Source organism: Lygodium microphyllum, chromosome 8 (genome assembly GCF_053477565.2).
Source record: "Lygodium microphyllum isolate KBCC chromosome 8, Lygodium_microphyllum_v1.1.10, whole genome shotgun sequence".
Classification (NCBI taxonomy): Eukaryota; Viridiplantae; Streptophyta; class Polypodiopsida; order Schizaeales; family Lygodiaceae; genus Lygodium; species Lygodium microphyllum.
Genome location: NC_141142.1, coordinates 157910624 through 157934790, shown reverse-complemented (window position 1 = coordinate 157934790; position 24167 = coordinate 157910624). Strand labels below are relative to the sequence as shown.

Genomic DNA, 24167 nt, shown 5'->3' with positions numbered 1-24167 from the left:
GATGACAAGCAAAGTGAAATGATTATGGTTGGCCACTCTTTTGGAGAGCTGGACCCCCTCGATTGCAACATATGCATCCACAAAGATGAAAGAAAACTGAACATAGAGTACTGTAGTAGACAAATAATATTGCACACCTTGAGCATCTGGAGAACGTGAAAGAGAGTTGACCACCACTACAGTTGTAGAGTCCTGTATCATAGTGATCAACTAAATCTTGTGTAGCTCAGTTGTCGTCTAGAGTATGGATGCTGTTTGCGACCAATGTACATTTAGAACACCAATATATATCTATCATATAAGTAGCCCATCTCAACATAGAGCTGTACCCCACTCATGCCCAAGCATTGAAGCCTGTGCCTTGCAACTTGCTTGTGAACAGCTGCCAGTCAACTAACCCTCTTTGTGGCCACTAGATTGAAGGGAAAGGAGTAGCTTGAGCCGTTTGGAGGGACAAATCACATCTTGACTTGCAACAGATCACAGAGATTCCCTCCTCTAGAGGAATAGGTGAGCTGGTGTAGTCTTGCTTGAAGAATGAAGAGGAGCTATGACTGCAATAAAATGCAGCATGACGCCCCCAAGGAGTCAAGCAACCCAAACAGGAATCACCCAACTAAACCTATGTCTCATGTTCTCCCTTTGGGCACAGTATAATTTTACACCAACCGAGAGGGTGGCTGCAATGGAAGAGAGAGAACAAATGCTTTCACATTCGAATGAACTTGAGAGAGAAGCTAACTGCAGGAGAGAGAGAGTTAGGCTGAATGGCTAATAAGAAGAGCAGAGGGCAGTGAGTAGCTATGATTCTGACGATGGTGGCAATTTGTCAAAGGTAGCAGCAGCAGAGCAGCAGTGTGCCCAGATGATGAACAGGTTCAAGAGACAACATGACTTCTCGACAACTGGTCAGGTGTCAATGACTTAGTGAGCATAGATAACTTTTAGAATTTTAACTTGATCAAAGAAAATGTCAAATGTGCAAGAATAATGTAAACTCAGATACTCACTTGCATTCCACTTTTGGAATGGAGCACTTCAGACATCGAACTTTATGCTTTACTAGTACACATGCCAAACTGGGGGGCACTGCAGATTGGCCGTCCATTCCTTTTCAAGCAAGCGTTTGTAAAAGACAGCATGGAATGTCTCCTGTTAGTACTCATGCAGATCCCCCATTCTTGTCAATTTGCACCACCTTATACATTTATTAGCTAAAATAAGTTGGGAAAAGCTGTAAAATGGATTGATACAAGACACAAGCCTAAATGCACTGCTTTCCAGCAGTGAACTGCACACAGGTATTTGTCACCTGCAGTTAATATACACCTGCTGCAAAATGGTTTGATACAAGACACAAGGCTAAATGCACTGCTTTCCAGCAGTGACCTGGATGCAGGTATTTGTCACCTGCAGTTAATGTACACCTGCTGCAGCTGCTTTATCTCTTCGACAGCTGTAGCAAGAGGAGTAAAGCAGCTGACCCTGCTCCTAGCACTGCTAGAAAATTTGGCGTTTTTGCTTTTATTGGCCTGGGTTTAGAATCTACAGAGCCTTTAACTGTGGTAGGTAGACCAGGAGGTAGCTTTAGCTGTCTTGATCTACCTTGTGGCTCTCTTGAATAGATCCTGTCAGAGCTTGACTTCAGCCTCCTGTTCCTATCTTTCGGCTTAATGCTCTCATTACTGGCCTCCACTTTTCTATAAAGCTCAAGAGTCCCTTCAGGAGCTTTGTCAGTTTCATTGGCTGCAGGCTTATCTTCAGTCATCGTTTTTACTGTGCACACAAGATCAGTACAAGATTGTGAAGGAAGAAGGGTATCTTGTTGATGCTTGGTCTTATCATCCTTTACATGGTCATCATATGCATGTCCACACACTAAACAACAGTCATCCATATCCATAGATAACTGATACCCACATCCAAAGCATGGGTTGGACCTCCAGCGCACTAGACCTTTAGGTACTTTTCCTTTGAAGACCCTTCTGAAAGCTCTATAGTAAACCAGATGTTCTGCATCACGGATGTGGATCCCCTCTTTTTGATAAATACGTTTGGCTTTGTTCTTGACTACAGACCCAGGTATTTCAGAAGAAAAATACTCTGAAACGGAGCGCACACCACTGCCCACCTATAAATAAAACATAAAATCATAAATGCCTAATCGAAGGAAAAAGATCCAGACTCATTTGTTAAAGAGAAGTCAAAATACTGGAACCTTGAAAGTTGACAAACAAGCCAAACTTCTCAGAATTTTCACTATTACAATCAGAGGTCAAATCAGGTGCATGCAAGTCTCCAGGCAATATCTTGTTATTATCAAACATAAGCATGCAGTCTAGTTAGGGAGTGACACCCTGATTGGCGATCAAATTCTATCTCCTCTTAATAAATAAAAAATTTCTCCTCTCCATAAATGAGATGAATGTGTAGTCCAGCAACTTCTTCAAATGCAATGCTTCAGCACGAGAAGCAACTTCACAGTTTGTCACAATTCACTTGAAAGATGATCTCTTTATAACTTTTTGTTAGATTTGGTTTGACTTCTTTTTTTGTTTGCCATGAAAAGATATTAAAATGCATTCATATGGGTAAGTCATGCAAAAAGCTGGCTATTTGTGAGTGGCCATTGTCATGGTGATCCACCACCAAGGATGAGAACATGGTGTGCTACAAACCTGAATTGGAGCTATTACTGTTTTAGAAATGTACTCTGAAAGAGATTTTAATATTTATAAATCCCCATACAAGGGATCCCTAAATGTTACAGGGGTCCCAAAACTCTAAGCATCTTGAATCAACCTAAAACGGCTAATCCTAAAAAAGTAGCAATTTTCTGATTTTGTGGTTTTTGCATTCCAGCAATGTTTACTTTTTTTCTTTTTCTTTTTTTTCAATTAGCACCTCACAATTCTCTTGAAAGGAAATAACACCTCACAAGAGAAACATAAGTAAGATTTATAAGTGTCCACTTGTCTATCCCATGAGCTTCCAAGTGTCCTTTCAATGTCCCATTTGAGTTCTACTTTCCTTAACACAAGAAATGGCCATGTGTTTGTTTTCAAGAAAACCCAATGATTCACTTTATGACTTGAAGAGAGAAGAGTTTCTTCTGACTAGATCTTTAACGTGGGGGATAATAGGTGATCAGTCCACTTGCGATTGACATGCAAGGCTTAGGGTTCACCGTTTCTTGGGCTACTCTATCTCCGAGACACAACATGACCTTTGAGAATCCACATCTCCTCACGTCCAGATAGCCACCTGCTGCCTCCACAAAACAACCAACCCCCCCTTTGTCCTCTCACTCCTCTTCTCGCCTTCTTCCCCAACTGCTTGGGCCCTACACACCTGATCATGCACATTCCCTGCCAGCCATCCAGCTGTGCATGCTGTCCTCCAGTCCTCCCATTGCCACCTTGTCATTCACTGCCCTCTTGCCACCAGCTCGCTGCTATCCTCCTCCCCCAAGTCAAAAGATGACGTGCCCACGAGACAGTAGGGTTGGTGGGGAGGAACTCGGAGTGAACTCCACAAACATGGAGAAGAGAAGAGAAGAGAGAAGAAACTCTGATGAATGGAATGATGAAGTTCCGAATCATGGAGTAAATGTGATACAAGGGAACAAGGGTGCCGTAGCACAAGGAAGATGATGAAAACAGCCACGAACCACGAACCGCAATGTCCTCCTGAAGGGGTGTGAGGTTAGTGGAGAGGCTAGAGAGGAGGTGACGGACTCAATGAATCAGCCGTAGTGAATGAATGAGAGAGGGGCCTATAAATAGGCACAGTCAGTCTAGGATGGCGCCCCTTTTTGGGGCTGCAAACCCTAAACGCAAACTGTGGGTGAAGGGTTTCTCAACACCCCCTCTCAGGCTCAAAAAGGGGAACAAGAGAAGAGTGAGGTGAAGATGCAATGCTACATGCTGAAGAATGCTCGTGCAATAGGTGCCACTTGGACAGTGTCCCTCCTCGGGAAATTGTTCACTTGCCCAAGTACCCCAGTACAAAGATGATGAAAACATGCAATGCATAGGAGGAATATTGAACTTTGTGTGGTGCCGAGAACCATAAGGATATGCCCGTACTTGATCTCGAGAGGTGGCTCCATGCTAACCAAATGATGAAGAAAAGAGGAGGAAGAAGATGTAGAGGATCCCTAAGATCCAAGATTTCCACCCGAAAGGGAACCTGCAGTAAAGACCACTAGACAGAGTGAACTAGAGAACCCGAAACTCAACCTCGGGAGAGAAGCCACTGGCTCCGTGCATCCATGCGGGAAGGAATACGTAGGCCTCATCACCAAGTCGTGGCTGAACCTCCGAGGTCCTGATCTAGGTGGTACTTGAAGATCCTGGGTATCAATAGAAGAGATGACTGGTCGAAGACAACCACCCCAAGAAAGTAGAGGATGGGTGAAGAGCTTCATGTGGAGTAGGTTCCCCCTCTAAGGTGGGAGGTGGAGGGGCCCCCACGAAAGTCGAAGAAGAAGTAGATGCCCCCTCTGAGGGCAAAGGAATAGCATCCCCCTCTGAATCCCCCTCTGAAGTAGATAGGGAATCCAAAAACTCATGGATCACGGACTCTGAAATCTCTAATGATGAAGGAAGTGCGGCCGGTTGTGCTGAAGAAGGTATCTAGGGTGCCGAAGAACTCCCAAAGGTAGCCTCGCAAACTTGAGTAGTCGAGGGTGGGAAATGGTAGGGCTTAGAATAAGCAAGAGGTAGGCAACAGTTGTTTCTCAATGGAGCAGACTGGGTAGCCGAAGAAGAAAAAGGAGTCAAGTAGCCACTGCCTCTCGAAGAAGCGGACTGACGAGGAGACCGTATCAAACAATCGTTGTCTCTCGGTGAAGCGGACTGTAGAGCCATAGGTCATGGAAGCCACTGTACTTGAAAATAAGTGGGAGAAGACTGTCGTTGGCATTGTGACGATCTCCAAGAGGTCGTAGCGCCAATCGATCCTCCATGTGCTCGAAAGGACTTAGTGCTCATCGGATGCGTCTTATTGCATTGAGCATAATACTCTGATAGCCGATGCAGAACGATCTCTATGGCCCAGAAAGGAGAGGTGGCACAAGGAGTGCCTGGTGGAAGACAAATATACTCCGAAGGGGGTGGGGAGCAAAGGTCGAAGTCGGCAAGCATCGGTGGTGTGTCCGATGATGCCACAGAAGGAGCACCCAGTAGTCTGGACATCTGTTGGTAAAGAAGCCATGGATACCAGTGTCCCTTGCTGAAGAAGGAATACGTCAACCACCCTGAACCACGAACCGCAATGTCCACCTCAAGGGGTGTGAGGGCAGTGTGAAGCATGAACTGCAATGTCTACCTCAAGGGGTGGGAGGGCAATGGAAGGGCTGGATGTGAGTTGCCTATGGAAGGAGGATGCAACCAGCAGTAAGAGATTGAAACCAATCGAAAAATGCAGGTGAGGAGAGAGAAATACTAAAAACGCAGGAAAAAACAGCAGCAGCAGTCAATATGCTGAAATCAGCTTTGACCAGTGTGTGATAGGCTGGAAACAGGTGCCAGACTGTTCTAGACAGCAATGGCCAGCTTGGACCACGATGTCCTCCGCGTTTGGGGTGTGGGCAGCAAGCTGAAATACCTGAAATCTGTAAAAACGAGATTGTTTTTTGAATGGAGAGTAATCAGCAACTGTCGCTCTGTTGTAAACAACTGCAAACTGCAGGTGGAAGGCTGGAAACAGGCGCCAGACTGTAGATGACAACAAGGGACAGCTGAGACTGCAATGTTCTATGTGAAAGGAGTGTGGGCGGCAAGCTGAAAACACTTGAAACCTGCAAAAACGAGATGTTGATGCAACGGAAAAAGAAGAGAAGTGGATGCCGAACCCGCCACCGGTCTTTGCCTTCACTGGAATGAAGGATCTTCGCTGCTAGGTGAGCAGATCTAGCTCTGATACCATGTCAAAAGATGACGTGCTAGCGAGACAGTAGGGTTGGCGGGGAGGAACTCCGAGTGAACTTGACAAACATGGAGAAGAGAAAAGAAGAGAGAAGAAACTCTAATGAATGGAATGATCAAGTTCTGAATCATGGAATGAATGTGATACAAGGGAACAAGGGTGCCGTAGCACAAGGAAGATGATGAAGACAGCCACAAACTGCGAACTGCAATGTCCTCTTGAAGGGGTGTGAGGGTAGTGGAGAGGCTAGAGAGAAGAGGTGACGGATTAAATGAATCAACCGTGAGGAATGAATGAGAGTGGCCTATAAATAGGCACAATCAGTCTAGGATGGCGCCCCTTTTTGGGGCTGCAAACCCTAAACGCAAAACGCAAAAACGCAAAAAAATGTAATCTGCAAGTGAAGGATGAAGGGTTTCTCAACACAAACTGATCTCTCCTTCGTAGCATCTCTCTTTAGCATAATGGTAATGTACCTCAATGTGTTTCATATGAGCATGAAATAAAGGATTCTGTACCATTGCAATAGCACTATGACTGTCAAAAAAAATGGATGTAGAACCCTCCAAGGAAATCTATAGATCAAACAACAATCTACACAACCATACATATTCCATTGTTGACGTGCAAGCTGCCCTGTACTCCCCCTCGCAAGACGAGGTAGTCATTGTAGGTTATTGAAATGCATGAATGGCCCAAAAAGAAACAAAGCCCACTAGTAGACTTCCTAGTGTTTGAATCACTAGCCCCATCTTAATTGTTGTAAGCCTATAAGTGCAAGTTTCCCCCCTTGGAAAATAATAAAGCATATGATTGAGTACCTTGCAAATATTTGAAGATACGTTTGACAACTTGCAAACGTATTGTCTATGGGTTGTGCATAAACTTGCTCACCTAAGATACTGCATATTGTATGTCAAGTCATATGTTGCTTATAAGGCAGCCAATAGCCTAGCTGAAAATTGCAATATCAGATATCTCTTCTCCATCATGCATGGACAATTTGAGCCCTAGCTCCATAGGAGTACACATAGATTTGCAACCTTGCATATTAAACCTAAGCAAAAACTTATCCACATACTCCGATTGTGACATGATGATGCCATGCTGATTTTGGGTGAATTGAATCCCCAAATAGAAGTGTAAAGGACCCATATCTGACATAGCAAAAGCATGTTTTATTTCAGCCTTGGAATCTGCAATTTTATGCTCTTTTGGTTTGGTGAGCAGCATATCATCTATATATACAATATAGAATGATAACCAACAAGTCCCCCCCTTCATTCTTAATGTAGAGAGTAGGTGTAATTGGACTATTTGTGAGCCCAATACACTGACCAAATAAGCATCAATCTTATCATGCCATGAATGAGGAGCTTGTTTTACACCATAAAGAGCTTTATGCATCTTGCAAACCGTGTGCTCTTTACCTTTCACCACAAACCTTGGAGGTCATGACACATAAATATCTGTCAGAAGTGGAGCAGTGGTGGAAGCATAAACATGTGCTGAAATAAACTGCTGAAACACAAGACAAAAAGAGAAAAGAAAAGAACACGATACAGATGAGAACTCAGATGTATGCACGGGAAATGGAATCCATATATCTGAACACAAGACAGTCGCATACAACAAAGAGTCACTGGCTGCATGGGCACTGGCACTAGCACTGGCTCCTCTCTCCACAGAGTCTGCAGATGGTGAAGGTGATGATGATGATACTGACTGAGGAGGAGCACTGAGTATAAATAGGCTGAAAAAGTGGGGAGCAATAACGCTGGTCGGACAGCATTTAATGCTGGCCGACTGGTGCATAAAATGCTCCAATGGCATAAAATGCCACACCAGAAAAATACCTAAAATACCTAATAAAAATGCCCAAATACTCTGCTAACACCCTCTCTTAGATCATAGTGATCTGGTACAATACAATAGTACAAGGAAAAGGGATCAGAAACTATACAACATAGAACCACCAAGTAGAACCATGGATACCCAAGCAGTGGATAATCAAGCCACCACCAAGGTGCCTCGGAGAGAACCTGATGTCGATGTCGATCATACCAAACACCTGAAAATAGAGAAGATCATAGCATGTCTCTGTGTCCGTTACCAATGTCTCGCAATAGCATACAAAACCATCCTGTCAAAAATGCCCCTGAACATAGGTGACCATGGATTCCCCGCCTTTGGCCAGACCGCCAAAGTGTCCTCTCATATGAGCTCCAGACGAAAGCCTCCCGCTCTCTGTCAGATAACCAGCTCATCATGAACCTGGATGTCAATCCCAGCTCCAAGATTTGATTCCGCCAGACTGAAGTCGATGCGTCAGGGACATCCCTCTGGAATCCTGTGCACCTGTAGAAAAGTATAGATGAGGCGCGGCTGCCCCATCTGAACACCCGCTCACACTCGCTCTCTGGCACAAGAGAGTCGTGAGGGATGACCTCATCACCACCACTAGAAAGCAGCCGAGGAAGGGGCCACCAAGCCCTTCCCGCGATCCGAAGAAGAGGATCCCTTCCGTGCCTTGGACTTCACCTTGGTCGGAGGATCTGAGTCGGAGTCGGATGAAGGAGAGGAGTCATCGGTAGAGTCAACATCCCACTTCTTCTTCTGCTCCTTCTTCCTAGAAGCCACTAACGTCTTGCAGTTCTTCCGCAAATGTCCCTTCTTGCCACACTAGTAACACTGGGCCTTCGACTTCTTCTTCCCGTTACCCCTCTCTGAAGCTACATAAGCCTCGCCTCCATAATGTGCCGGAAGCCGCCCCTGTAATCTCAAGGATGTCTCAGGCTCAAGAAGCATCAAGGTCATATGTGTAAAACTGACAGGAGTCAATGATGTCTACGCCCGCAAAGCATTGGCCACTCCATCAAATCCTGGGGGGAGCTTGTAGAGGACCGTCCCGACAAGATGCGCCTTGGGAAGAGCAAATTGCATGTGCCGAAGCTGGTCCTGTACCTACGTAACACGAAGAAGAAAAGACTGAATAGTATCTTTCAGCTCAAACTTCATCTGCTGGAGCTGGCCATAAAGTGTGACTACCCGCATGGTGGAAGGTGCCTCGTACATCTGCTACAACTTCTGCCATACTTCAGGAGATGTCCTACAGGAGGTAACCGCTGATAAGACCGCTTTAGAAATACACCGAAGCAACGCCGAGTAAGCACGGGCATCGTCCGAGTCCCATGTGAGCACTGCTTCCTCATGGTTGTCCTCATCAAAGTCTTCAAGAAGAGGAAAAGGACGGAGAGGTCGAGCAATAGCTCCACAGACGATGTACCATAACCGCTTCTGCACAAACCAAGCTTTCATGACAGCACTCCATGTGAGATAATCAGGTCCATGTAACTTATCATCAGTGGAAGTGCACGGAGGAGCCATATGGAGAGGATAAGAAGAGAAGTAGAGAAGAGATGGAATGTAGAGAAGAAACACAGCCAAAACACAAGCACAGACTGCAGAAAATGAGAGTTCACATGCAATAGAACCCAAAATCTGATCTATAGAAGACAGAATCTGCTGCAGAAAGTCAAAAAATCAGTCAAAAACTGCCAAAAACAGCAAAAACGGCCTGAAGTAACAGTTACCCAACCACGAGAGACGTTGAATCAGCAAAATGCAGGCTGTAAACTGGAGAAAAACAGGTAGAAAACGGTCGCCAGCAGCTAAGATGAAAAATGCAGGCAACAGAGGGTGCGTAGGCAGCAGACGATGGCAAAACTGCAAAAAACGCAGGCTGAAAACAGCCCCAAAACAGGTCGCCTGGCTGCTACAGCAGTCACCTGATCAGTAGGGATACAAAACAGTCCTGAAATCAGCAAGAAAACACAACAGAAACACAAATCCTGAAAACTGATACCATGTCAGAAGTGGAGCAGCGGTGGAAGCATAAACATGTGCTGAAATAAACTGCTGAAACACAAGACAAAAAGAGAAAAGAAAAGAACACGATACAGATGAGAACTCAGATGTACGCACGGAAAATGGAATCCATATATCTGAACACAAGACAGTCGCATACAACAGAGAGTCACTGGCTGCGTGGGCACTGGCACTGGCACTGGCTCCTCTCTTCACAGAGTCTGCAGATGGTGAAGGTGATGATGATACTGACTGAGGAGGAGCACTGAGTATAAATAGGCTGAAAAAGTGGGGAGCAATAATGTTGGTCGGACAGCATTTAATGCTGGCCAACTCGTGCATAAAATGCCCCAATGGCATAAAATGCCACACCAGAAAAATACCTAAAATACCTAATAAAAATGCCCAGCCTAGATCAAGCTCAGACTCACACATGAGCTGACAAATACTCTACTAACAATATCGTCATACAGATCACCGTAATAACACACACAACTATACTCATACGGGATGTAGGAAGCAATGTCTCCTCATAATCAATGCCCTTTTTTTGTGCATATCCTTTGGCTACCAAACGTGCCTTGCACATGTCTATTGTACCATTAGCCTTGCACTTTAGTTTATAGACCCATTTTGTTCAAGTAGCTTTCTTGCCATGGAGCAACTCAACAAAATCCCATGTATGATTGATGGCAATAGAATCCAATTCTTCTTGCATTGCATGCATCCAATGTACATCTTTTTGGGCTTCTTCCAAAGAAGTAGGCTCATCATGATCTGACAATGAGCTCATAAATGTGTATTTATCACAAGAATTATCTACTTTCGAAAAATCAGCCAAATGAGCCCCCCCCCCCCCCCCCCAGGACATGATGTGTTGCATGTCTAGCAGCCCTTCTAGTGCACTGAGGCAAGGGAGCATCCATTTTATTCTCCTAGAATTAGCAACAATCATCTTGGGAATGTTTTTGCTGAATTTACAGCAGCCCTTTCTTGCTGTATTGCATGTTCCACTACTGAAAATAAAGCATCATCAATACCCTGCTGTTCAAGAGCATGTGGTGCAACAACAGCTTACTATAATAAATCTGTCCAACCATTTTCAGCATGCTCGGACACAAAAGAAAGTGGTAGGAGGCCTTACACATGATTTCATGAAAATCCTCTCAAGCAAAAAGGGTACTAAGTGTTCAACTAGGAATGACAATCACCCAAGTCATCAGTGGCTGGCATTTCAAATTGATCATGCGAAAAGGTTGCACTTTCAGCAAAGCTTACATCTCTACTGACAAACACTTTCTTTATACATGGATCATAAAACCAATAGCCTTTGCTTTCTGAACTATAGCCAATAAAAATGCATTTTATGGCCTTGTCATCGAGCTTGCCACGCTCCTTTCATACATGCACATAAGCTATGTATGCATCTAAACAAAGTACTCTATTGACGAGACTATTCACCTCTTAGTTGAGGAAAGACTATCTACTCAAGATACATCCAAAAGTTCAAATTCTTCACAATCAAGCCCAGTGACAGGTACGTACAATCCATTTTTGTGTGATCCTAATTATGTCTATACTTCTCCTTTAGTTATCCAAGGACCAACTATAGGTCGCCATGGAGACCTAGGCTAGTACTTATATGGATTAGAAAAATGATGAAGGATGTTTCATAAGATAATTCTCTACCTTCTGTTTCATCTGAGTTTGAGTTTGGTGCTTCACATTCACCTTCACATTTATCTTTATATTTCCCGCCCTTCCCTCCCAATATCACTTTCCACTTCGATTCTTCTCTATTCCACCTAGAACCTATTCATGGATGTCATGTCCAATGGGGCCTGATTAGCACCATCCAATACTAGTATGGTACTAATTGGACTAATAAATCTTGGACCTATGTCCAATGCTACATCTATTTATTTTTTTAATATATATAATTTAAAGTCTATACTTAATGTTTGGAGTTAAAAAACAATATTCTTCAAACATAAGTGCCAAAGACAATTGAAATGAGAATTTAGTATAAAGCCAACCACCATATTATGAGCCAAGTTGGCAATCTCATACAAAAGGGTATACAAAAGTGGATAGAGATAAAACTCAAGACCCAAGACTATTAAGTAAGAAGATACAATGGTGTCAAATGATATGATCAATCCTCTAGGTTCTAGGTATACGTACAACCTTTTGACATCGGAGCTTGAAGGATCCTCGCTACCACTCAAGGAGTCACTACTCTCCTCAACCATGCCACCCTAGCTAAGCACATTGCCCTTGTCATCACACGAGGGCTCTCTCATTAAGCTCTATGGCAGAGGTAGGGATACGTATGTCCCCATGCACCGCACATGGAGTGCTTCTTGAGCCACTCCCACACATAGTCACAAGTAACGATTAGTTTTTTACTTGAGGATTGCAAGGGCGGTAGCTTCTTTCCACCCCATGTGACTGTACAGTCACAAATGACAATGATTCCTCCCTATCCCCCGTCCCCATCCCATTTTGCGTCACTTCTAACTATGCAAGTCCCACACCTCATGTAGCACCTTAGGGCAACAAATGTCCATGATGTTGAAGCAGACATTCCACTGCTAGAGGCACAAGTTCAAACAATAACACTTCAACGTGCACAAGTGCGAGAGACCTATCGATTGATCTCCTCGAGCTCCAAGCAGAGATCTCTAAAAATCTATTCCTCCTCTAGGTCTCTCTCATGGGTCACACTTTTAAGAGTGCTGGCCAAGAGCTTGAGATCATCTACATTGACCTACACATGTAAAGGATAAATAGCTTAGACTAAATATTTTAAACATCACTATATATGATCGCAGTAGTAACAAGTATAAAAATATAGTGTACCTATCTTGCCATCGCCATCTTGTGCATGCAACAATTGTTGCATGCTAAGTTTGTTGTGAATCTTTGTGTGTACAAGGGAATCAATGGACCAATTCCCCTCACATGCACCCAAAGAGCAATCCCAAAGCATGATGAAAAGAAGGTATAAGTTTTAAACTTCAAAGTTACAACTAAAATCAATCTAAGACTATTTAGAGACTTTGGCTTTTGTTTCTAACATGCGCAAAAATGCGTAAAGCAACATTTTGGAGGTGGCGGTACATACTTCTCCACCCCTTTACTTTGTCATCAACACCGTTGTGGATGGCTGAGAACATTTTATCTGTTTCGTGATTTCAATCATCCCTTTATTTCCCCCCAAGGACTCACTTACTCCCCCCCACCCCAATTCCAAAAAAATGGTTCAAAGTGGTCTTACATTGCCTTCATAGGTTCTGGTGGGCCATTGGACAATCGAGGAGCACCCTTTGTCCAATGCCTTGGCCTCCCCCAAGTGGCCCTTTGGACTCTCAAAGTAAGATAGCCCTCTGTAGTCTTGGTAGGCTTTAGGGCAAGCTACAACTGGCATTTACCCAGTACCTAACGCCTTGGTTGCTTTGGGGTGGGATGTCTTGGGTATACACAGGGTGAGCTATGCTAGAATTCCCTTTTTGGTTTCATTTTGGGCTTGAGAAGGTGTGCATTTCACATTAAACCTTAATTAGTTCATTTAAACAGCCCAAAAACTCAAACTTAATGCTAAAAAGAGTTCCAATGTCCCATAAGCAAAGTCCTATAGTTTGGCTAGCTCCTCATCTATAAGCAGACGGTGTGTGCTCAATCACTTAGCATCCAGTGCATTTCTCCTTCACACTGCTGCCTACACATCTTTGAGCTCTCCAATTGCTGTCACACACTCAGGTCCTGCCCATCTGCTGGCGTCCTGATTTGGAGTGCTGCAGACTGCTGCATTGCCACCTCAGCAGGATGCCCTGCTGTCCAGCTCATCCACGACCTCTGCAAGCCTGCATTTTGTAGCTGTACATGCCACCCAACATCAGACTCACTCGTCCAAGCTGTCGCCCAGCTCCAAACTGCTGTGTGTGACCAGGTGCCATAGACGGTATACTGCTATGTTTACCATCTCCAGCCCTTGAGATTACTGTGTTTTGGTTTCCAGCCTCTGCTGCCCTGTCATCTACAGCCTCACTGGTGGTTAAAGCACTCGGAGACAGTATCAAACTTTGACTACTCCCTCAGTCCCCCACCCACAAGTGTCATTGGCACTTGGACAGCTCTGCCTTTGAGCATTTTGTATACACATTCATTCATTTACAGAATTCATTCATTTACTTCAGAGTTATCTTTCCTCTCTGCCTGAGTTTTTGAGTTTTTGTTTGAGTTATTGTGTTTTAGATGTGTTCGTATATTTTGTGTTTGCTCATTGATAACCCTAGCATATCTTCACATCTATGTGGTCTTGCATGAGGAGACCCAAAGGGCATATGCTCTAGTGAAGGAAGCTCGGTGTCACAATGAGCTATCCATGGAGCTTGTGTGGCTACAAGAGGTGCAAAGTGGCTAGCTTGACTACTTTGCTTTCAAAGAGGTATTCTGTCATTTGGACTTGTATTGCTACTGTACTTGTATTCTCGTGGACTATACGATGGATTTTATTTCATTCATGATCTTTTCTGAGTTCTCTATTTTTGCTTTCAATGTTGGTGTGTTTGTGTTTTATCCTTCACTTCCATAGAGCACTCACACTTGATTGTGTGAAATGTGTTTGAGAGGACACTCTTGCCACCTGCACTCTAATGCCCTTGGGTAAGAACTGGGCTACCCAAATGCACAGCACACACTCTTTGTGTGGTGGGGGGGCAAGCCACTCCTAGGATACCACCACATTGATTTCCAACCACCATGTCCCTACTCCCCTGGGCCCTTGTACTCCTCATCACCTAAAAAAGAACCTCAATACTTGCATCTCGGTAAATGTGTAATGAAATGGGAAAGACTAGCCTCCCATGCTGCCCACTACATATGTTTGCACTCCCTAAGCTGTAAGCCCTCCCTGTCTCATATTCCTCATGATGCTCATCGCATTTGTAATGCATTAGCATATCATCAAAGAATGTGCCTACAATGAAGACCAAAGGTAGTCAGAAAGGCTGGTTTAAGTATGTCTTTAGATCCCCACCTGCATTTGGTGATATCCACTCTTCAAATCAGTGAACTTCAGCTAAACATGAGCCAACCTTGCAAACTATCATCAATCCTTGGGAAAGGAAAGGAATTCCTGTTCATGTTCTTGTGCAAAGCCTTGTAACCAACATACACATGCACTAAGAACTGTCTTTCTTCTGCACCAAAAGTATCAAAAAAAGAATCATCGAGAACTAAACTTAATCAAACCTGTTTCCAGAAGTTCATTAAGTGGTTCATGATTTCCTCTTGGTAAGCTATGCTCACACAATATTGGTATTTATTCAGCGGAGAACTACTACGTATAACAGCATGATCTTCAGGCCTCTCAGGTGGAAGCTCTCTGGGCAAAGACTGAAAACAATCTGCATATTGATTAAGAAAATCCATTGTTTCTTATCTTAGAAATGTTAACTCCACCATTTCATCTTTCCTTTCCAATTTTTAACAAAATTCAAATATGCACAAATCTGACTTGACTTTACCACAGAAATGGCCAAAGCCAAGACAACTAGGATAAATTCACCTTTAAGTTTACATCCAAGTCACTATGTGCATGTGCCTGATAAACAGCATCAGTCAAAAGCATAAAGAGCTCACCTCAATCAAACTCTTTACCCTGCTTACAGCTTCTACTTCAGGGAAGGCCCTTCTTAAAGTTGATCTTTCTTGTACAGATGTTCCACTTCCATGAGCAATCATGTCCACAAGGCTTAATGATTTACAGTAATCAACAATCTTTGGTTGTAGGAAAGGCTGCAGAACCTACAACCAATACTTTGCAAACTTAGCAAAAGGTCATGAAAATTCAAAAAGAATGGTTTTGCACCATTGATGTAGTAACAAGGAATGGAAGGATCTGATTCCTACTGACACCAATTAGAGATATTCCACATCTCAATTACAATCAATGGATAAAGAGCGCATAACAAACCTTTATGCCTAGAGCTTTCCCTAAGACCACTACAGACTTTTGGAGAATCCTGTAAGCTTCAAAGTGGAAAGATGGTACCTCTTGTGATAATCTGCATGCAGAAAACAAAGGTTCTATTATCAGATTAAAATTTCTGCAGCTTGATAAAAAATACATCAGCAAACATTAAATGAGAGAATACCTCCGGAAAAGCTCCATAGTACCATCACCACTTACCACCTCCTGAAAACCCCTACGTTTTGCTTCCCTCAAGGCAGCAACTATGGAGACACAATTCCGAATCTGTTTGGAAAGAAAATATCAAACAAATTCGGAAGCATAATCAAGACTTAAAACACCCTTCAAGGACAAACCAACAGACCTGGAATGGATCAAACGTTCTCAATGTTTCCACAACAAAAACTAGCTCCCTTGCTAATAATGTGACAGGAGATTCCTTCTTTAAGTCACCAATCACAGCATGCTCCATTTTGCTGCACTTGGCCACAGCTTCTGCAAAAGTTCTGTCTGTTGCAGCTGGGCCGGCAACAACAGTCACACCACACTTGAATCCTGAAGAATAAGCTAACACAGCCGCTTCAGCAAGAATACTAGAAGCTAGACCCCCACTCAGCAACAAACAATCGGCAGACTTGATATCTCTGATTGAATCAATGACCAAATCCCTTAGTGCTCGTGCTTTTCTAGGCAATCTGTCTAGTGTTGACAAACTACCACAATGTTCTTTACTTGAAACCTTTGCAGAACTGCAACGCCTAAAGTACGTGCCAGAAGTGAGAAGCTGCGATCCCCTTAACTGATTGGATTCTCCTTTCAGTGGCATGCTGAGAGAACTTTTCAGACTAACTGTCTTTGACTCTCCACATCTTGAGCCCTGGGAAATGAGCTTGAGATTATTCCTCTTGGAAGAAAGGATGTTTTGTTGATAGGATGTATTGAGCTTTCCAAGAGTTCCTTCTTCATCTGAAGGGAAAGCATCAGAAGTTTGAGACTTAAGTGTTCCACCAGACACAGGTACACTCTTTAATTTGTCCAACAAACTAATTTTACTAGAAGAAGGTGAAGAGTAAGATCTGGCCTCTGCGGCAGATTGTGTAGAAGCCCAGATCTTAGCTATCAAGTCCTTATCACGAATGCTTTTCACCACAAAATTCCTGTGCAATGTATTTTCATCAAGAGAAGCCTGCTTTGAATATTTGCAGGAATCCACCTCTTTGTTGAACTTTGAATGTTTTATAACCTGCACTGCTCTTTTCTCCTCGGGACTTTCTTTGATATTACCCCCCACATGAAATGAACAGAACTGCTGAGGTGGACTCCCAGGATTTGCAGGGGTATTTTGGAACACTTCTTGAACTGGCTTCTCCCACTTTGCTCGGCAGTTGTCCATTATCGTGACCTCATGTCCAGGTGATAATTGTTTGCTAACATGATCGGTGGAAAATGGTACCTGCATTTTCACCAAGCAGCCATATGCCTCTGTTTTTCCTTTCTCATTCTCACAGCATTCTCTATAGAAAGAATCTGTCTGCTCACCTTCCATAGCTCCTGAAGCTCCATCCAATAAATCAGGCTTTGGGATCTCACAGCGCCCATTCTCCTCATTTGCTGTAACAGTTCTTTTGATTTCACAGACATTGGTCCCATGCCTCAGATTATCAGAACCAGGGTTTTCCAAAGTCAAAGCTAATGTAAGAGCTCTATGTGTGTCATGCACATTCTGTTTGAGTGGTAAAGATGTGCTCCCCCTTCTGCCTTCAAAAATGTCCCTTTTAGACACAGTTCTGTGGTTCAGATCACGTGAGGTTTTGGAAGAATCTAACCTTCTGCTGTTATTTCTCCCTTTTTCAAGGGACAAGTTTTGCCACCTTAGAAAACATCTTCCTTCATGACCAAATTTGAATCCATGCAGCAGTTCTACCAGCATCTCTGCAGTATAAACTACGTTCATACCTGAATCAATGAAGACCCTGTAAAAAACTATGTCAGAGTACCCTGCTGAAGTCATGCACAGCACATGGAAAACATAATGCTTTCCCCTACTAGAGAAATGCTTCAGAAATGCAACCAAGTTCAGACACTGACAAACTTAGGCATTTCCTGCCATATGTTACAAGACATAGAACCACAGACACTTAGTGACAAACTTAGGCATTTCCTTCTATATGTTACGAGGCATACAACCACAGCAAAAGACTAGAGTACATCACGGATGAGAAAGTCACAAGTTCTTTCTTCTCTGCAAGTTCATGCAAAGGGTTTGAATCGTTTGATATATGCACCTGTCAGCATCAGCTACAAACAACCTATTTGCTTTTACTGCTCTCAATTGTTGCCATTCTTGACTGCAGCTGACCCAAGAGAACTCTCTTGCTAAACTTTCGATGTGCATCCCCCCCTGACAAAGAAGTAGTATCACGTCTGGATTCTTTTCCATAAGGTCTCCCATGGTCAAGTGAGTGCCAGGGCAACCTGTTCTACCACACACACTCAAACCACCAGCACAGCTTATTATTTCCGGCATCCAATATCCTGCACCAATCAATGGATTTACAGACACAAGGCAAGCGACAGTGACACGAGGCATTCCATCTGCCCACTGTGGGGTCCTCTGCTTCAGAACTTTCCACTGATTGCGAAGGCCAGCAACAAGCTTGACACCCTCTTTTTTGGCACCACATAGCTCTGCAACTGTCTGAAAGTTCTGAAAAATGTCTTCGATCTGCAAGGCAGTGTGAATCCAATTGTCTCAAAATACCCAAAGATCAAGCAAATGTGATTCCCCATATCATATTTTTCAAGGTGGAATAGCATGCAGACTTAAAAGTGTGCGTTTGAGCCTCTACAAAATGACAGGCCTGTATATTCTCGTAGTGGACTTCTTAATGAACTACAGGATTATCATGTGCAGGCACTCTTCCAATTGACACTAGGGATTTCAAATGGGCAGTTCAAGAAGGAGGTATTATACACTGAAAAGAATGTACCTACAGTATGTGAATGTAAGGCTATGACCCTGCAATTTCTGCCTGCAGCCCAGTAGAGTTGTTGGGTAGCACATGTGGCCAATCTGCCCTCAGATGCGTGAACTTGATTTGGGATGAAGATTAAATCTGGATTCAACTCTTGCAGAAGCTCCCAATTGATGTTGTATCCAGCTAAAGATTTCTGGAGGAGAAGGCCGAAACCAATTTGATTAAAAATAACGCAAGCTAAATCTCGGCTGCTTCACTTGAATGCACTTGCACGGTAACAAAAGCTGCTTAATCCAGACACAACATGATGATGAAGCCATCACAAGAAGATTTAGATGAATTCCCACTATAATCCCCACATTGAGAATTACGACAACATCGTCAGCTTCTGTGAGGGAGGCACCGCACATGTGGCTAGGTGCAGTTGGGGGCAGAGGCCGGCATACGTAGGTAGGCGCGGTTGGGGACAGGGGGCTGCCGCTCCCCACCCATTAGAAGCTCACGATGATGAAGACTGTAGGAAGAAACAAGGGAAAACAGCCCCTTTTCTCACATGCAAACTTCTTCTGTATGCGAGGGGGGGCGAAAATCAAACCTTGTCGTCGTTATCATCATCACAGTGGTCACCAGAGGAGAGACCCGCATTGCAAGAGACACAGGGGAGTGCGAGAACAGGGGCAGGACCAGTGCATTCGTGAGAGCGGCCCACGAGGCAGTGCTGCAAGCCCAGGGAGCAAATGACCTCCGTGGCTCCATGGCAGAGAGAGACGATCCGCAGAGAAGGAGGAGCTGGAAGAGGAGAAGCCATTGTATCATCATTCGTGTATTATCACCATTTGCATATGCATAGGCATGCATCTGGATTCTGGGGGTTAAAAAGCACGGGTCAGTTAAGTTTTCCAAGTTCAAAACAACACCAATTGATCGGCTCCACACACACTACACACACACACACACTCACTCACTCACTCACTCACTCTCTCTCTCTCTCTCTCTCTCTCTCTCTCTCTCTCTACACTACACTTGTTGCTATTGCAGAGGCTAAGGCTGGTTACACACCAAGGCGAAACTCGCGTCTCAACGTATGGTAAAAATATATTGGCAGCACATTTTCCATGTCATGGACAAATATGGATAGGCAATACTCCCCACCCGAGATTCCTATCCATGCCCGTGTTGAAAGAGAAACATTTTTGTCATTAAATGATGGTCGGAGTTCAAGTCCCAAGTTAGTGTGACTCTTTTTTAATTAGGATATTTGTTGTCTTCTTTTGGCTTTTCTAATAGCCAAAATTTGCTTGACCAAATTTAAATGCAAGCTAATTGAGGTTGGGCAAGGACAGCCTAGGCTTAATTCATACGTCGAGTAATAAGAAACAAAGGTGCATGAGCAATTGTCATTTGTTATTAATATCCTTTCATAAAACTAAGCCAATTAAAATTAAATAAGGGTAATTCTTCGAAGGAAGAATCCCCTTATTAACATTCTTTTTTTGAAAGAAGGCTACTTAAGTTAGCAAGAGGTGATTTCTCAATGAAATCTCACCGTAGAAGAATCACCTTGTTAACATTCTTTTTTGAAAGAAGGTTGCTTAAGTTGGAAAGGGGTGATTTTTCAAAGAAGTCTCATATTATCACTATAGCATTCTAGTAGCATACCCTAACAAGCAATGCACATGCATGTGCACATACACTCATACTCTATGTGTGTGCGCGCGCATGCCCCTAAGGAGCTTAGTTGGGGATTCTAACATTTTATGAGAGGGTTTTTGGTAGAGTAGGGACACCAAAGTGCCTTTCAACTCATATTCGTTCCACTGTCGGGGTGAAGCAAGGATGGCTCCTCTCTTTGACACTATTTGGCCTATACATTGATGCTAGCTACATGTCAAAAGGACATGGCTGGCACCAACCCAAGAGCTAGAGATGAAGATGGCATTCTATTAGAGCCCAAATTAAGACCACTATTGGAAGAAAGGGGATATAATTAGATCATGCCATGGATAATCACCAAAGAATGGAGATAATCAAGCAAAGTCAAACTTGGAAAGATATAAGAACATTGAATTAGAATAATCAAAGTGTTTCAAGGAAACCAAATTATGAATTTTAGATAATCCTACACCAACTCAAATCAAAGCATGACCAAGTAAAATTACCAAGATGAAGGTTCCTAGAAAAGAGGGCAAATGGATAGTCTATCAAGGCAACAAACCCATCATAGAGAAGTTAAGAGAGCCTAAGCATTGAATTGCTTAAGGGTCATAATGTATTGGTAACTTTTATAACTTTAGTAATTAGATTTGGTTAACCCCATTAGAAGCAAGCTGAGAAGCAAGGGAGTGCCCAACAAAAGCCAAGATTAAACTTTTTGTCCATATCAATGAATGTTTATGTAAGCTGGGTAATGTGATCAATTAAAGCCATAAGCTGAGCTGACTCTCGTGCAACTTTGTAATATTTTTTGTGGAGGAGAGTCTCATTGAGCTTCTACATTGTTGCATTGGAAAATTTTGTTATTGGGCCATCCAAATGGCTACTTGCCTAAGTGATACTATGAGGCATATTCCACAGTGGATTCCGTAAGACCACGGTGGATTCCATGAGTTTTTTTAAATTTTATTGTGGATTCCATGAGGTTTTGCAGTGAATTTCGTAAAACTATATTTATTTGCCAGGGCTCGTACACCAGGTGGATTCCTTATGTGAGAAGTTGACGGGGACGCCTGTCTTTTTTGGGCGTCATGTTAATTTAATGTGCACGTGGGTGATTCCGCAAAATACATATTTAAATTAATTGACATTTATGAGTTTAGAGTTCACTCGTATTAAATTAAGGTTAGGATGGCAAAGTTTCAACCTATTTATTTATTTTTTGTAGCTGAAGACTGCTAAGTATTCACTTTTTTCGATTTAATTTTATTATTTTCTAATAATTGTGGATGCTTCAGTTGATGTGTAGAGCAAGCGGCGGTGGCGTGGGAAGAAATTATCATTTTTTATAGGTGCGCATCTTATCATTAAAGGCATGGCGCCAATATTTATTTAGGCACGCTTATTTATTGAAGCGCTTAACAAATATTTATTATTTTGCATGCGCATGGACACACTATTTAAATATTTCATTATCAGACATTGTATTTGGGCACAACCTGACTATTGGGCTTCCCAAACACTTTATTCTTTATTTAGACAAAAGCAAACACAAAAGCCAAAGCATGCTAATTGTAAAATGGGGATATATTTTTAGCTTTGAGATGAATAAATTTATAAATACATGCCTTGTGAAGCTTTCACACAAGGCATAGGGGGAGATTGTGCCCAATTTGTCTCTTTTCTTCATGTCGTGCAAATCTATCTTCCTGCTTTTTGAGCTTAAGTAGAGTTCTTTTGTTCTTGGGGACCTTCTGATGCTCGCTACGTACGCATCTAGCATCCGATTTGTGCACCGGTTTTCATTCAAAGTTTATTCAAAGTTTTCATCCACTTATCCAATATCAACCCGAAAAAGAGAATGTTATTGCCGATGCCTTAAGGCAAAGACCAAGTATCCATAATATCTTTGTTATATATTTTGATTCCCTTATCCCTATGAAAGATACCCATGACCAAGATCCTAGTTTTCAACCTAATTGGAATAAATTAGTTGCTAATAACTGGATTCTAATAGATTCATTGTCTTATTCTAATGGATTTATGTTTTATGAGAAAAGGTTGTGTATAACTGTTCCATTTAGAACATTTATGTTGCACGAAATTCATTGTCCCCCATATTAATGCCATAGAGGTATTATTTCTACTTTACATACATTAGTTGAAGATTTTTACTAGCCACAGATGGAATCTGATGTTTCTAACTTTGTATCTAAAAAGAGTTAAGCGACACCATGGTAAGCAATATGGTTTGTTAATGCCTTTACCAATTCTTGAATGACCATGGGAAAATATTTCAATGGATTTTATAACTGGTTTCACTAACACCCAAGCTAATCATGATATGATTTGGACTATTGTAGATCGATTTAGCAAACATGCATATTTCATTCCATGCAAGAAAACATTAACTGCATCTCAAGCTGCACAATTGTTTTTGAAGACTATTTTCACTAACCATGGTTTGTCAAAAGTTATTATTATTTATCATGATTCTAGATTCTATAATAATTTTTGGACCACTTTGTTTGCTAATTTAGGTACAAATATTGATTTTTCATCTGCATTTCATCTTGAAACAAATGGGCAAGCAGAAGATACTAACAGTATAATTTTAGATATTTTGCGTGTATACACAATTTCAAAACTACAAACATGGGATACACATTTACATTTACTTCAATTTGTATACAATAATAAAGATGTAGGCTCCGAATTTCTATTAGGACGAACCTTTAAGAAGTGAGCTCGTTGTACTGTCCTATCGACTACGAGTCACAATGTATCCACCTAGCCATAGGCAAAGTCCGAATAGTTACATCTTTTAGCAAGGGCAATGTGACTCCTTCCAAGTCCGCAAGGCCACCGGTAGGAAACCCCACCATCAAGTCTAAGGAGGGGAGTCGTGACTCATCACGACCCACCAGACCTCAATGTCGACAACTTATTGAACCCAACATTGAAGCCAAGAAACTCCAATTCAAATGGGTATCTAAACAGCAAGGACTGCAACCTAAGAACAAAAAGCCACGACTTTGCAAGGCTAATGACCCACACTCAAAACCTAGGAAGCCAAGAGGAACCTATAAGCATCGACATAAACTGCGATGGGTCCCTAGGACCTTATTTCAAGTGCAAGGATACTATGCGGGTAACACCTGGATTTGGCTACCTAAGGCCAACACAACCAAAGACCCTACTCAAACCCCACCCTCAAGCTTGACCACACGAAACATCATGCTAGAGACACTCAAACCACAAAAGAATGACGCTGCCAAGTCCATAGAGCCTCCAAAGCCTAGCTCAGTAGGGTTTGAACCAATCTATTGCCCGAAACCATAGCATGCTCTACTAAGAAACCGCCCAAATCTAGTCTCGAGGGTGCCCCTCAGACCTCAAAAATGCCTAGTAGCGTATCAACCGTAGCTACAACCAAACCCATTGAACATAAGGCCAAGCTACAACCTCAGGAACAAACCAAGCAGCAAACATTAGCTACTAAACTCTCTAGTGCTGTCAAACCTCAACCACCTACTACTGGGCTTAGACCCTCTTATGAGCGGCGATCAATTCTAACCTTGGCCGCAGACTTAGTTGAAAATACTAGGGACGACTTGGTTGCTTGCCTAAGATGCTTGGACCTTGCTTTCATGGCATTGGCTAAAAGCTACGATCGACTAGACTTAGGTCTCTTGGAAGAACCTCTAGCAACGGAAGTACGAACACTCCCTTGCTCTTGGGAGGAGTCAGAGTTTGCATTC

General features: G+C 42.8%; 1 protein-coding gene across 2 annotated transcripts; it reads right to left on the bottom strand.

Annotated features, from left to right (window-relative positions):
- Positions 1-1017: 1017 nt before the first annotated feature.
- Positions 1018-19621, bottom strand: LOC148033046 (uncharacterized). Of its 2 annotated transcripts, XM_087683778.1 has the most exons (9): positions 19349-19621; positions 18770-18946; positions 18061-18500; positions 17602-17748; positions 16140-17529; positions 15960-16060; positions 15779-15869; positions 15445-15609; positions 1018-2131 (listed from the first exon to the last, which is right to left on the bottom strand). In XM_087683778.1, exons 1-9 carry the CDS (start codon positions 19559-19561, stop codon positions 1442-1444), a joined length of 3414 nt encoding a protein of 1137 aa, XP_087539904.1. In that variant the 5' UTR covers positions 19562-19621; the 3' UTR covers positions 1018-1441. The 2 variants fall into 2 exon arrangements, with proteins under 2 accessions (XP_087539904.1, XP_087539903.1); XM_087683777.1 differs by having other exon boundaries at positions 16140-17748.
- Between the last annotated feature and the right edge of the window lie 4546 nt (positions 19622-24167).